The following is a 14435-nucleotide window of genomic DNA, read 5'->3' as shown; positions in this document are numbered from 1 at the left end:
GGACTCTGACCGATGCCCTTCCAGGCCTCGGCTCCCGTCGGGGATACCTGTGGTCAGCTGCAGGGATTTCTCCCGTTTTCAAAGCGTTTTTAAAACGCTTTTCTCCCAAGGACAGCACAAAGGCTTCCCGTGTTCTAAGGAGGCAACTCTCCCCAGCCAGGGCCACAAAACACAGACAGGCTGAGGTCAGCTGAAAGTCCCTAGGCAAGTAATCCCTCAGGACTTCTTGCAAACTGTCATTTGTAAAAGGTGAGAGTGAACCCAAGCTCCCCCAAGCTCCTCTCAATAAGGGCGCCCTCACTTGCAGGCTAATCTGCTTTGGGGAGCCGCCTCTTGTAGGTGCCTCACCCGCTGAGTCCACTCAGGCCTACAAGAGCCCAGGGGGGCAGACGCTTTCCCAGTAGGCCCTGTCTACTGACAGAAGGTGAAGGGCCCAGGTCACGGTCTGTGCTCCCGAAGCTGTGCTCCATCCAGGTCAGGCCTCTCTGGCCCAGGCACTGGGCCAGTCCCAGGGTAACACGGTGCACCAGGCCACCTTGGCCCTCAAGAAGCAGAGTCTTAGGAGGGCAGGAGAAAGCTCTGGGCGAGCAGTAACCTGACCTAGTCTCCAAGCCTGCGGGGGTGCCGGGAACCCCACCCGCACCCCTCCACAGTCCAAGCACCTACCCACTGCCCGACCCAAGGAAAAACAAGTCTGTGATACATGTGTGTAGCACTAGGCCTTATTTTCGTTTAAACCGGTGGCCATGAACTCAATATTGGGGATCACGAGCAGCTTTGTTAAAAACGAAGATAAAAAAACAGCGTATGATATACAGTAAGGGTACGTATTCCATAAAGCCTTTTATTTCAGCTACACGGGTTTTAACGTGCGTGTGCTAACTGGTTCGGATGGAAATACTGTGAGCAGTGTTTTAAAAGTTCAAAAATAACTTGTTATAATCCTTAGGATAACCTCACGAGGTGGGTATCGTCCCCATCTCACAGGTGAGGAAACAGAGGCTCGGAGAGGCTGGGCAACCTGCCCAAACTCACACAGTTAACAAACGGCAGAACTGGGATTCACACCCTACTCTCCCACTTTGGAACTCCCCTTTGCAGGCATGCACCATCATGGCACAGGAGACAGAGATTCAGGTTCAAGTCCTCCTTCTGGCACTTCTGGGGCATCTGCCCTGGGACAAACCGCTTCTCCAGACATCGGTATCCTTATCTACACGAAAGGGAATTCGGGCTTCAGGGTTCCTTCCAGTAGTGTTCTTTTCTTATTCTATACAGGGGCCTCCCCACCCCGCCATCTCTAAACCCTGGCCATCACTCAACTATTCTCCATCCCAGAAACGTTATATAAATGGGATCACACGGTATGCAACCTTTTGGGATCGGCTTCCTTCATCCAGCTGAATTACCTGGAGATTCATCCAGGCTGCCGAGTGTATGAAGAGTTTATTCCTTTCACTGCTGAGGAGCGTTCGTTCCGTGGCATGGATGTGCCATTTTGTTAACCATTCACCTGCTGAAGGAAATCTGAGTTGTTACGAATAAAGCCGCGGCAGGTTTTTGTCTCTGGAGGACAAACTGGTGTAGCTGTGTGCTGAATGACAATGTGCGTGCTGAGTTCTGTACGTTCTCTAAAGAGGCTGCGCCATCAGACGTGCTTTTAAAAGCTCCTTGGGTGGTTCTTGCACCCGGCCAGGGTAGAGGGCCAGTCTGGGTCACCCATTTCCTAGAAGGATTTGAACAGCTATAAATCCCCTTTCAACGTGACATCTAAAATCCTGTGTACGAGCTTCGGTCGTCGACGCCACAGATTCATTCATTCCTGTGGACGATGCCGATCTACTGTGTCGTATCCGGTCGGCTAAGCCAACTGTCGAACCAGTCAGACCATACTTTGCCAGGAAAGAAAACAAGTCTCACTTCCTCTTTCCAACTCACACATACGTGTTTTTATGCACCCACATGACTACCACTCACTTCTCGATTCTAATCCTCAAACGGGTGGATGAATGCAGGGGAGGAGGGGACCGCCTGAGCCTCTGCCGGAAGTTGCTACCTGAATAGAACCAAAATCAGATGCTTCCCCATCAGTGTGTCTTAGGAGGATTCTCATGCTTTGTCGCCCTGGGAATCCCCGTCCAGAAATCTGGACTCCTGCCTCTTGAGGCACCCGGGGACGGTGACGTGCCTCCGTAAACCGAGGGGAAATGTGACCGGGGACACGGAAAGGAGAAGGGCACGGGGTCTCCGGCGCAGACACAATTCCCAGAGAGGTGCGTTTTAGGGAAGAGGGTGCACACGAGGGGAGGAGCTGGGAAGGGCTCCCTGAGGGCCACGCCCGCCCACCTCACCCCGGGGAGTCTTCACTCCCCCTGCTGGAAGACCAACCACTACTGGACACTCCTGATCCCCACCCCGCCCCCCAGGCCTCAGGCACTACGGGGGAGCGTGGGCTTTGGGGACAGTGCGAGCGGGCGTGTCTGAGATTCAGTTTCTCTCTTTCCAAAGCAGACACCCTGGTCCCCGCGGGCTCCCGCCAGAGGCGGTGCGGGCCGTGCACAGTGGCCCACACGCCCATGCCCCCCGGCAGCAGGAACCCTGGGCCTCCCCGCGCCCCAGCACTGACTGCCGCCTCTCATCCCTCTTCCTGCTCGCCAAGTCTGGGTTTGAACAGATCTTTCCTCCTCAGTCTTCTTTCTCCCTCCACTTTGTCCTGGGCCACACGTGCAAACGCAAAACTCAGCCAGGGCCACAGAGATGCTCCGTCTCAGTCTTCCTGTAAGTGGTTCATGTGAGAGCACACCCAAAAATTCTGCCTTCGCACCCCAAGAACACCAGCATGATAACGTGAGAAAGTATGGCACTGGGGGCGCCCAGGTGGCTCAGCCCGTTAAGCGTCTGACTCTTCATTTCGGCTCAGGTCATGATCTCGTGGGTCGTGAGTTCGAGCCCCACATCGGGCTCTGGACTGACAGTGTGCAGCCTGCTGGGGATTCTCTCTCTCCCCCCCCCCCCTCTGCCCCTCCCCTGCTCTCACACGCTCTCTCTCTCTCTCTCTCTCTCTCTCTCCATACATAAATAAGCTTAACAAAAAAGAAAAAGTACAGTACTATCTAGGACGATTGTACATAACCCTCAAAGACACCGAGGGCCCGAGGGCCAGCTGCACAGCCATGCTCCTGGACATCCAGAGCTACTTTTAAGCTCCGATGGCAGAGCTGAGTAGGTGGGACAGAGCCCATGTGGCTTGAAAGTCTAAAGCAATTTACCGGATGGTCCTTTTGGGGGAAAAGAAAAAAAATGTTTAATTTTGAAAGAATAAACATCTTACGGACTGTGGGATCATGAGCTGATCGAGAGCTGGATGCCGAACCGACTGAGCTACACAGGCGCCCCCTCCCCGAATGGTCCTTTAAGTTACGCCAACCCCCGATTCTGAGTAAATCTGCACCTCTCAAATCTCTTAGCTAATACTACTCTCTTCGATTTGGAGCTTGCTTTCCGTAAAATGTTCTAAGTGCTCATCTTGGACCTGAAAAGGAAGAGGTGAAGCATCACGTGTTTTATCCACCAACTATCCACCTACTACACTTATCCACCAACTACATAAGGGAGGTGAGGAAGAAAGAGCCCGTCTCCATGATGTAGCCTGCAGGGTTCGGCAGGAGAAGCGCCTGGTGTCTGCAGACGTGTGCCCTGGGGAGTGGACACCGGTTTAGGACTTCAGAGCAGTGTGGCGGGTGTGTGGAAAGGGGGAAACAGGGAGAGGGGAGGGAGGGGAACAGGGGCCAAGAGAAGATAAAGAAGCTAGGGAGCACCCGGCGAGGCACTGAAGGGAGTCAAAACGGGTCCCTGGGAGGATGTCCCATCACTTCCGAGACCCAAGGACTGACTGGGACTTGGACAAGGTAAAGATTCTTCACTAAGGTAAAGCGCTGGGAGGGGGGATGGGTTTCAGGAAGAGCGAAGACAAGAGACAGGACCTGTGGCAAGGATGGGGAAGCCGGTAGAAGGGCAGGCAGGGAAGGGCGCGGGACCCCCTGGGTAGCGGAAGCTGCCACAGGTCTTAGAACAGAGGATTGGAACTGGTCAGACTGGCTCCAGCCAAGTGGCCTCGGGGGTAGCAGGGAGAAGGCACTGGATAGAAAAGCTGTCACAGAGAGAGCAGCAGGAAGAGTCCCGAGCTGGCAGGGTGCACCTGCCAGAAACTAGGAGGTGTGGGTGCTGACTGAAGATGTGGAGAGGTACGATGACCTGGGCCTGACCTGAGCCGAGCGGAGGGCAGACTCTGGAAGCCAGGCTCCGACCCCTCTTGAGTGGGCTCACACAGCGGTGGCCCGACAAGCTCAAACCGCTCTGGACACAACTGCCCCGGTCCCTTCCTACAACAAGACCAAGTCTCGTCCCTTAGTTGACTCGTTTTCGCGCTCCTATGCATACACCTGTTTGCAAATCTCAAGGCCCTGCCTAAACCTTCTGCCGGGGCTCTCCGCCTGACTTCCGGGTTGAAGCACTTTTAAACACGCCCGAGTAACACCTCCAAAAGCCTCTAGGGGACTGAGCTTTAACCCCCAAAGGTTAAAGAACTCGGCTTCCCGGGAAAGGTAGAGGGTTCATGTTGCCAAAGAAGTGATCTGGTGAACTTCTGTCCAAAAAAAAAAAAAAAAAAAAAAAAATCAAGCCAAACCAAACAAACAAAAAACTGCAAGCAAGCCCTTTGGAAATCTTTGTTGCTCAGAAAAAAAAAAAAAAAAAAAGTGCGGCAGTTCCTGCTCGGTGTTCGTCTCTGCTCTCCTATGCTCTCGTCGCACAGATGGTACAGCCATGACCCTTCGAGAAAGCTGTCCGGTCACCACGAACATCACCTTCCTTGACGGGTCCTGTTCGTTCACCGAACTCATTTATCCAAGAGAAGAGAACTGGCCTAGTGACCTTGCCACCCTCGTCAGAAGACGATCTCGGCGTGCTCTGAACCTGCCCCCAACTCCCAGAGTTCTCTCTAACCTCAACAGCAAATGCCACAGGTGGAGAGCTGAGCTGGAGGAAAACAACTGGCCTAATTCTGTTGTTTGGAAGGTGCTCAGCAGAAGAGGATTAACTATCAAGCCGTCCTGCCCAATGTAAAAAGCCTGGGGGAAGTTTCTGGTTCTTCACACACAGTGTGTTACGTAAGACGGACAGCTGGCCCGATACGGGAAGGTTCGTCCCTACTGTAACCAGGCTTCGTGTTCAGAAGGAAGAAGAAGAGAAACCGTGTTCGTTTTCTGATTCCAAGGATTCAATCCCGCAAAGGCAGACACGGAAAAACCTATCGTCCTCAAAACAAGAAGTGACCTTACACAGCGGCAGCATCCAAGTGAGATTCTGGACTCACCAGCTGCACCTGCCTGCTCTTTGTCAACAAACTCAGCAGCTTTTACAAATTTCTTTGAAATGGGTGTCCAGCGGGTTAACAGGAGAAGAAAGTCTGCCAGGGGACACTGGTTTCATTTGCAAATACCTCGGCGCTCTTTATGCAAAGGACACAGTGACTGCCTACTCTGTGCACACAGTTTGCACTTCCCCACCACGTGGCGGGCACAGGCAAGGCAGAGCGCGGTGAAAGGTATTGATCGTGATTTCTGGAAACAGGGGGCCAGGGAGACTGGACTGTCCATTACTGGGGCGTGTGCTCAGAGCCAGACAACTCAGTTTTATTTTTGTATTGACGTCCTGTAAGAAGAGGTGAAGCACGATTGCCCTGAGAAGGGAAAATGGTTACTTCGCATCAGAGCTTTTCACGAAGGCGAAAACTGCAGAAAACGCCATCAGTCATATTTGGTCTAAGAAATCACTAGCACCAGCCAAACAAGATCACAGGGGACCGTTTTGGAGCAGCCATTTAAAATGGTCACCGGGCGCCTGGGTGGCTCAGTCGGTTGAGCGTCCGACTTCGGCTCAGGTCATGATCTCACAGCTTATGAGTTCGAGCCCCGCGTCTGGCTCTGTGCTGTCAGTTCAGAGCCTGGAGCCTGCTTTGGAGTCTGTCTCCCTCTCCCCGCCCCTCCCCCGCTCTCTCTCTCTCTCTCTCTCTCTCTCTCTCTCAAAAATAAACATAAAAAAAATTTTTTTTAAATGGTCACCTAGGGGGCGCCCTGGGTGGCTCAGTCGGTTAAGCGTCCGACTTCAGCTCAGGTCATGATCTCGCGGTTCGTGAGTCCGAGCCCTGCGTCGGGCTCTGGGCTGATGGCTTGGAGCCTGGAGCCTGCTTCCGATTCTGTGTCTCCCTCTCTCTCTGCCCCTCCCCCATTCATGCTCTGTCTCTTTCTGTCCCAAAAATAAATAAACGTTAAAAAAATTTTTATTTTTTAATAAATAAATAAATAAATGGTCACCTAGTTCCAATGGGGTAGACCTTGCCTGGGTGTATATTCATAAACAGTATCTTGGGGTGCCTCGGTGGCTTAGTCAGTCAAGCGTCTCTCCTGATTTTGGCTCAGGTCATGATCTCACAGTTTGTGGGTTCAAGCCCCACGTTGGGCTCTGCACTGGCAGTGTGGGGGCCTGCTTGGGACTCTTGCTCTCTCCCTCTCTCCCTGCCTCTCCCCCACTCGCATGCTCTTTCTCTCTCAAAATTAAGTAAACTTTAAAAAACAAAAACACGGGGCGCCTGCGTGGCTTAGTCGGTTGAGTGTCCGACTTCAGCTCAGGTCATGATCTCACGGTTCGGGAGTTCGAGCCCCACAATGAGCTCTGTGCGGACGGTGCAGAGCCTGCTTGGGACCCTCTCTCTCCCTCTCTCTGTTCCTCCCCCACTCGTGCTCTCCTTCTCAAAATAAACTCAAAAAAAAAAAAAAAAAAAACCACAAAGAAGTTTAAGCAGAAAGGAACTTTTACACCAAAATGAGCCACAGCCCCCTTATAAAGTTCCCAAGGTGAACCTATCCAATTATTCCAAAAAGGTTACCAACGTAACCTTTAGATGTTTAACACCTAAAAACGATGGCTGATGGGCACCGAGGAGGGCACCTGTTGGGATGAGCACTGGGTGTTGTATGGAAACCAATATGACAATAAATTACATTTAATAAAAATAAATAGATAAATAAATAAAAACAATGGCAATCTCCCCTTTTGGAAGACACTGGAGAAATCAGTCACACCAAATTACTTTTTCTACATACACCAAAACACGCTTCTTTTTTGGAAAAGGAAATTGCTCTGTATATACTATTGAACACCTTGATTTTTTTCCACCTAATAAGACAACATAGAAATAAGTGCATACACATGGCTGGGTAGGCATGCAGACCGACAGAAGGCCAGAGAAGACACTGGCTGACCCACTGCGTGCATATTCGTGTACAACCTAGTAAACTTCAGACTCCCTCTTCCAGTCCTACTTTGCAGGACACCCAATGGGATCAAGGAGGTCCAAGTTCTCTGAACAGACCCATCTGATAGATACTCTTCGCGGAGGTGCCGGGGACAGGCACTTCCACGTTGGTCTCAAACTCTTTGGGGGGCTGAAGTGGGGTACAGAACCAAACCACCAAATAACACAGGAATGAATGAGAGATGGGTGTTTCTAGAGAGAGCCTGTCAAAAATGGGAACGGTGAAAAAGGGAGCCGACCGAAGCAAGGTCACACCCTCCCCCGCCCCCACCTTCTCTTTCTCTAAGGTCAGGATGTAGCCACAGGCTTCCTAAGAGTCAGGCATCGAATCTTAGCTTTTCTTTGGAGAAGAGTGGGAGCTTCAACCCCCACGCGCGTGTTGGAAGCACGAAGGGCCACGTCACACAAAACTCTCGAATCAGTCGAGTGACTTCCGAACTGATGCGCAAAGGCCTCGTCTTTACCTCCGAGCCCAGCTGTAAGCACTCTTGCATCATCAAGGCGACTAAGAGCTCAAGTGCTGGAGAGTCGCGGAGAAACATCAACCCCAGGCGGTCCCCTCGACCGCACCTCCTCAGGAGGACGCTGGCGGCAGCTGTCGTGGAAACGGCCGACACACGGTTCCGGCCTAAGTGGCAGGTTCGCTACCATCTGAAAGGCAAAGACGTTTCCCCGCAACTTACCTCCGTCATCCAAGGGCCGTTTCTGGACTCCGTATCCATACACTGAGGGGTCCACTAGAGGTGTGGAATTATTCAAGTGAGGAATTGAATCAATTTTAGCAGCAATCTACAGAGAGAATCAGATTTAAAGACTCAGTAACAAATCCGGGCTCCGTTTGAGGGAGAAAGACGAGAGAGCTCTCTTCAAAGGCCTGTGTTACCCCGCTTCTCCCCCTGACCTAGATTAGCACGAGGCAGTGTCACTGAGGACACTTTTCATTGCTAACTGAGTCTTCGTTCGGCCTCAGTAACAATGTGTCTTTAGAAGTAAATACTTTTGAACATCAGTCTTCTACAAATCAGTATTTCTAAGCCATCCCTTGAAATACAGGTACGCTGCATTCGAAGAAAACAGGCAGGCCACCGACATGAAGAACTCTGTTCAAAAGGTTTTATTTATCGCAGGATTCCCTTAAGAAACCAATTCCCCGGTACTGTTTAAAAGGCTGTGTTTGCTCAAACATGACCGCGCGTTAGGAAAACATCCATCCCATAACTTGAACGCCTGTTAAGTGATGATGTCATCGCTGCAGACATAGAACAGCAAGCCACTCCCCACTGGGAGTGTCCGAGTGGGGGGGGGGGGTGACACGGCTGTCTGTCCAAACTACCTCAGAAGGATTCCTGCGCTGGACCAAGTGAGAGACCTCGGAGAGCGATTTCGATTTTTAATATTATCAGTTTAAAAAAAAAAAAAATGATCATACAGCTATTGAAGTGTTTCTCCCCAGAAACAAACGCTGCGCAGAAAGTTCTGTCTACTTTGTTCTCATTGGAAAGTTCAACGGGATCTCCCTGATAAATCAGCTCTTTATCATGTCATCAAAGGAATATTTACAGCCACTGCTCTCGATGTTAGTCCCTGAGTTAAGCTTAAGAAGTAGGGGTGGACTAAGGGGCAGACGGAAGGGCTGTCCCACACAGCGGGTCTTCGGTGGGAGTTCTGGGCTTGTCCCAATGTGCCCGGCTTCTGCGACCGACATGAATGACTTGAAACAAACAAAAAACCAAAGACAAGCATGACACTGAAACCCCAAGGCAGGGCTCAGATGTCAGGGATCCAGGGGTCAGGTCTCTCCCTCTGGCTTCCTAGCCCTGTGGTGTTGGGCAAGCCCCTCTCCCCTCCGCAGGAGATCGTTTGGATGTACCACCAGCAGCTGCACACTTTGGGGCAAGCTACCAACACACTCTCAACACAAAGGAGCTTTGTATGCCAGAAAGCACTTCACAGCACGGCTGTTAAAATAAGGCAACTTGTCCAACAAATGCCGAGTGCCTACTATGTGCGGGGCTCTGTTCCGGGCACTGGGTTCCTGTGGTCAACGAGAATAACCAGGCCCCTACTCTGTGTCAGCAGTCAGTGGGGAGTGACGAGGTCTGCGAGCTGACCAAGAATCGATCATTTCAGCTGGCGATAAGCATTATACTAGTAAGAGAAGATAGTGAATTGTGCTAATGAGAAGATAAGTGCTTAGGAGAGCTACTTGAAACACGATGATCAGGGAAGGCTGCTCTGATCTCTTTAGATCATGGGATCTAAGGCCTATCTGATGAGCAGTTGGCTATACAAAAATCTGAGGAAGAGCATTCCAGGCAGAGAAAACAGCCTGTACAAAGGCCCTGAGGCAGGAGCCAGCCTGCCTGGCAGGTATGAGCCTAGAAGAGAGAGAGGTCAAGGTCACTAGAGAAGAAAGAACTGGACGTGTTCCAAACACAGGCAAGGGCCAATTCGCCAGGGCTTGGATTTTATAGGAAGGGTGACAGAAAGCAACCGCAAGGCTGAGTAGGAGAAGTAGCATGCTGATTTACGTTTTCAAAAGATCCCCTTGACAAGGAAGACAGCGTCTAAGAGACGGGAGTGAGAAGATCATTTAGGAGATATTCTAGGTCAGGGGTCAGCAAAGCATGGCTGGTGAACCACCTGCTTTTGTAAAGAAAGTTTTACTGGAATACAGCCGCGTGCATTCTGCGTTGAGGAACTGAGCGGAGACCGTGTGGCGTACGATGCCCATATTTATCATTTACTATTTGGACCTTTAAAGGGAAAAGTCTGCCGGCCCCTGTCTAGGCTAGAGATGATGGCACCCTGGATGAGTGCTTGCTTAAAAACAGTATTATAAATAACTGATTACAATACTAAGACTGCTGCTAGAAACCCAACCTCCTATATCCAAGAGGCCATTTGCTATCAAACGAAACACCGTACAAACCTTGCCTCTACCACGGACTCGCAATCTTGCTTTCCGTATTTGTTTTGGATAAGCTTGTGGAGGTTGGCTACTTAAGATCCAAATGTTACTTTGAACGACCCAGCTGGCAAAACAGGTGGGTTAAAAGGCGAGGATACTGCAGTGGCTGGTGCCCCAAGGAGACCCTTGCATGTGCCATAATAAACCGAGTGGCAGATGACTGACGTGGGGGTTTTTGGGATTACCGGCCCAGTTGCTTTCACAGATGGCCCCAAGTGCTCCCAGTAGACAGTGAAGATGACCCCAAAACACAAAGAAAGGGGGACAAGGGCTCATGATTCTCAGTGGAGTCCCCCAACAGCATGCATGTCAAATCACTCCCACACACAGAACCCCAAAACATAAACTCGACACATTAGGCACGTTCCCTGCTCCTTTCGGAGGACACTCTCAGCTTCCAGATCTTTTCCCTCCCTTCCAAAGTAGCTAGAATGTGTTCCTGAGTCTTTGGCCTTCCTTATAATTTCTACGGTTAGGTTTCACATGTTGCCGGAATGTCATTTTTTCCCAAAGCCGATACGCTAAAAATGTTACAATAGTTTCCTGTTCCTGAATCTGATTAAAGGCTGAGGCTCTCAGATTTGTTCTTAAGTCATGTTTACTTCAGTTATCTATAATTTGGGAAATTTCCACTAAGAGAAAAGCAGTACAGAATACTGGTTAAGAGGGGTAGCCCTGAAGTCAATGGGCTGCACTTGAACTCTTGGTTAAACAATGTTAAACAGGAGTTTGACAATACAAGATACAATTATATCACTGACAATACGTTGTAGATATAACAACATTCTATAAAGAGACAAGGAACTCTTTCCTTCATACAAATGCAACCTTGTTTCAAGAAATGATTTTACATGTCCACTAAAATAAGGAGTTAAAACTTAGTGTTTACTTATGTGCTGGGTACTTCGCAAAGACCATTTTAAATTCGCTACCTCATTTGTTCCTCTCCCCGATTCTCTAGGAGGCTGGTAGGATTTCCATTTTAAAACAAAGAAAAGCGAGGCTCAGAGAAGCTGAATGCTCTGCCCAAAGTCACACATCTCATAAGCGGAGGCACCGTATTTAAGCCTGGCCTGCCCAGCTCTAGTCTGTGCTATCGACCACAGCGCTGGGCACCCCCCTTCGTCCGCCTAAGACTTTCTCAAGTATTTCTCACTTCCCAAGGACCAGAGACCTAATGACTTCCAGGGCACGGAGCTGAAGCAATTCTTCACATCGTAACGGACCGTTGACCAGTAGCTGCTTAAGGGAGGTGAGGTACATTCTCAGCTAATATTGGTGCTGGCCAGAATATAAGAGAGTCACTGAAGCCAGGATATTCCAACAAAACCAAGGCCGGTCCGGAGCTTATCAGAGAGCCTGACCTTGAGGGGACTTTGCTACTGATTGTTTTTACCACTCGACCCCCTTCTCCCCTCTTTTGGAGGGAGGCAAGGAGGAAAATCAGTTATCTTGCTACACGTGCTATTTGAGGCACCGTTATAGATGAAACACTAATCAACGTCACACACGTGACCCCGACTCTGAATAGTTAGTGGCAATGAGGAGAGGGGGAGAGCTGAACTGGGAGGCAGTCAAGAGTCCTGGTTTTCCAGCCAGCTCTTCCAGGGTACGACCCCCAACGTCCTTGCTCCTTGGGGGTACTCACCTGTAAAATGCACGGACAGACTAAACCAGTGTTTTCCTAAGAGAAAGAGGTACACAGGCATATTTGGGAGACGCACGGATAAATGTTTTTAAACTTCTGTACATATGTATTTCTTAGTTACCTTCCATGCATGGCAAAGTTTTTCACTTCTGACAGTGATTAAGTTTCCTTTTAGAAATATTCTAAGTCTGAATTTTAAAAAGATTTAAAAATACTAAGTAAACATCGAGGGGGTCAGCGTTATGGCGAAAATCACGAAGGCGATATGCAAATCATTAAACTTAGGAAACAGCCATTAATGATCCCCAGGGCACACGTCTGCGACTAAAACTCTCTGACAAGGCTCATAATGCAAGTAGCTCGCCTTGTAAACCCAAAGGGGAAGCCGTGACCATCTCCACTTCACAAGGAAAACATTATACCGACCAGAACAGACCAAGCCACCTGAAGACCCAGTCATCCACACACGGTGTCCATGCTAGAGCCGCTGCTGATGGTCACGGACCCGGCGAGCACAGGCTGCAAGCTCCCGCCACCTGCCAGGGAGCAGGAACCCAACTTGCCTCCCGGGAACCCCTGCTCCACGGTCCCCTGAGCGACCCCGCTCAGACCCTGAGAATACGTGGGCTGGACCGAAAGCCGCTGCTTCCCACAGCAAGAAGAAACGGCGTGTCACCCAGGCAGTGGAGCCCAAGGGCTAAGACCAAGTCCCAGACGGCAGGTTCTGGAGTCAGGGTGTGCAGGCTCAAGTCCCAGTGGCACTTCCCACGACCCAAGAGGGTCCCAAGGAGAGCAGCAGGTGTCTCAGACTTATCGCCTGCTAAGCGCCTGATGGTGCCCCCATTCCGTCTTCACGGGGACCTTACACGGTAGCTACTCTTCTCCTTACCGTGGGATCGGGAGCGTCTACCTGGAACTGTATCCACCGGGATAATGAAATAACAACGTAAAGCACCCAGGACAACGCCAGTATTTTACTGAATAATAATAATAATATAGAGAAGGACACGGATCGTAAGTTTACAGCTTGTTGAACGTCCGCTTCCTAAAATGCCTGTGGCCTAGGGTCAAGATCAAGACCCAGAACATTTCCGGCACCCCTGAGGTCTGCCTCATTACCTCCTTCCGGTACCCTAAGGTCTGCCTCATTACCTCCTTCCGGTACCCCAAGGTCTGCCTCATTACCTCCTTCCGGTACCCCAAGGTCTGCCTCATTACCTCCTTCCGTCACTACCTACCCCCACCTCCCAAGGGGGAACTCCTAACGTCTAATATTAGCTATTAAAAAAAATTATTACAACCATCAAAGACCTCCATTTTCCAGACGAAGAAACTACGACTTAAAGAAGTTACATTGTGTGTCCAGTCACTAAGCTGGCGAGTGGCAGAACCAGAACCTGAACTCACACGGTCTGAATCCGAAGTCTTAGCAGGCACTTCAGGCCCAGCAGCACCCCCTTATCCACGGGGGATACATCCCAACACTCTGGAGGCCTGAAACCACAGGCAGCACCCAACCCCACGTATATCGTTTTTCCCTTTACATACGTGCCTGTGATAATAAAGTTGACCTTACAAGTTATGTACAGTAAGAGATGAACGATAACTAAAAGGAAAATAGAACTGTATAATATACTGTAAAAACAAAAGTTATGTGAACGTAGTATATCTCGTACTGGACCCGCTCTACTTGTGGTGACACGAGGTGGGTGACGGAGGCGTTGTGGAACAGCGTTAGGCTACTACTGACCTGACAACGTGTCAGGAGGACCGTTTGCTTCTGGACTGTGATGGACCAAGGGTGACTGAAACTCTGGAAAGCAAAACCGCAGATTTGGGGGGGGGGGGGTGGCTACTGTACTACCCCCTGGGGTTTTGTGACCATCAAATGAGAGAACGTATATGGAAGTCCTTGCCTGGCATCCAGCACGACAGGGGCTCCATGAATGCTGGCCATTGTTGTCATGAGACGGGGCCCCAGCTGATCCTGCCCTATTTACTAGCATTAACCAAAACAAGGAATTCTATAGGCCAAATAAGGTACAGCACCTCGTGGTGGCTTTCCTGACAACCTCATGCCACCCACATTGGGGCAGAATGGAATACTCCCTTCTCTGTGTTTGCAAAGCACTTTATAAACTACCTTTGAATAATGTAACTCACTGACAAAGTTATTGGTCCTATGGTCTCCCCACTATAGGGAGCTCTCGGAACAGACTTGCCTCAAGCTTCTTAGTACCGCCAGGACAAAGGTTTTTTAACGGAGAACTTCAGGGCTCGGCTTTAGAGAATTCACGAACCTCCTGAAATTACACACAAAACTATTTAAATATTGCTGTGGTGAGGTTCAAAGTTTTCAAGAGTCTTAAAAAGGCCCCTGCTCCCAGAAGGTAAAGCACAACTCCCCTGATGCATAGCAAAGTGCTTGCCACATGGAAGGT

At 50.2% G+C, this 14435-nt stretch overlaps 1 protein-coding gene across 2 annotated transcripts in view; it reads right to left on the bottom strand.

Annotated features, from left to right (window-relative positions):
• Positions 1-14435, bottom strand: part of FUBP3 (far upstream element binding protein 3) — a 51161-nt gene that overhangs the window by 30442 nt on the left and 6284 nt on the right. For both annotated transcript variants that reach the window (XM_030293050.2, XM_030293051.1), the window contains exon 2: positions 8059-8164. In XM_030293050.2, the coding sequence (XP_030148910.1) occupies positions 8059-8164 (106 nt within the window). The remainder of the gene's footprint in view (positions 1-8058; positions 8165-14435) is intronic.

The sequence above is a fragment of the Lynx canadensis genome, chromosome D4 (assembly GCF_007474595.2).
Source record: "Lynx canadensis isolate LIC74 chromosome D4, mLynCan4.pri.v2, whole genome shotgun sequence".
Classification (NCBI taxonomy): domain Eukaryota; kingdom Metazoa; phylum Chordata; class Mammalia; order Carnivora; family Felidae; genus Lynx; species Lynx canadensis.
The sequence above is the reverse complement of the archived record's forward strand: the minus strand, read 5'-3'. Positions and strand labels throughout refer to the sequence as shown.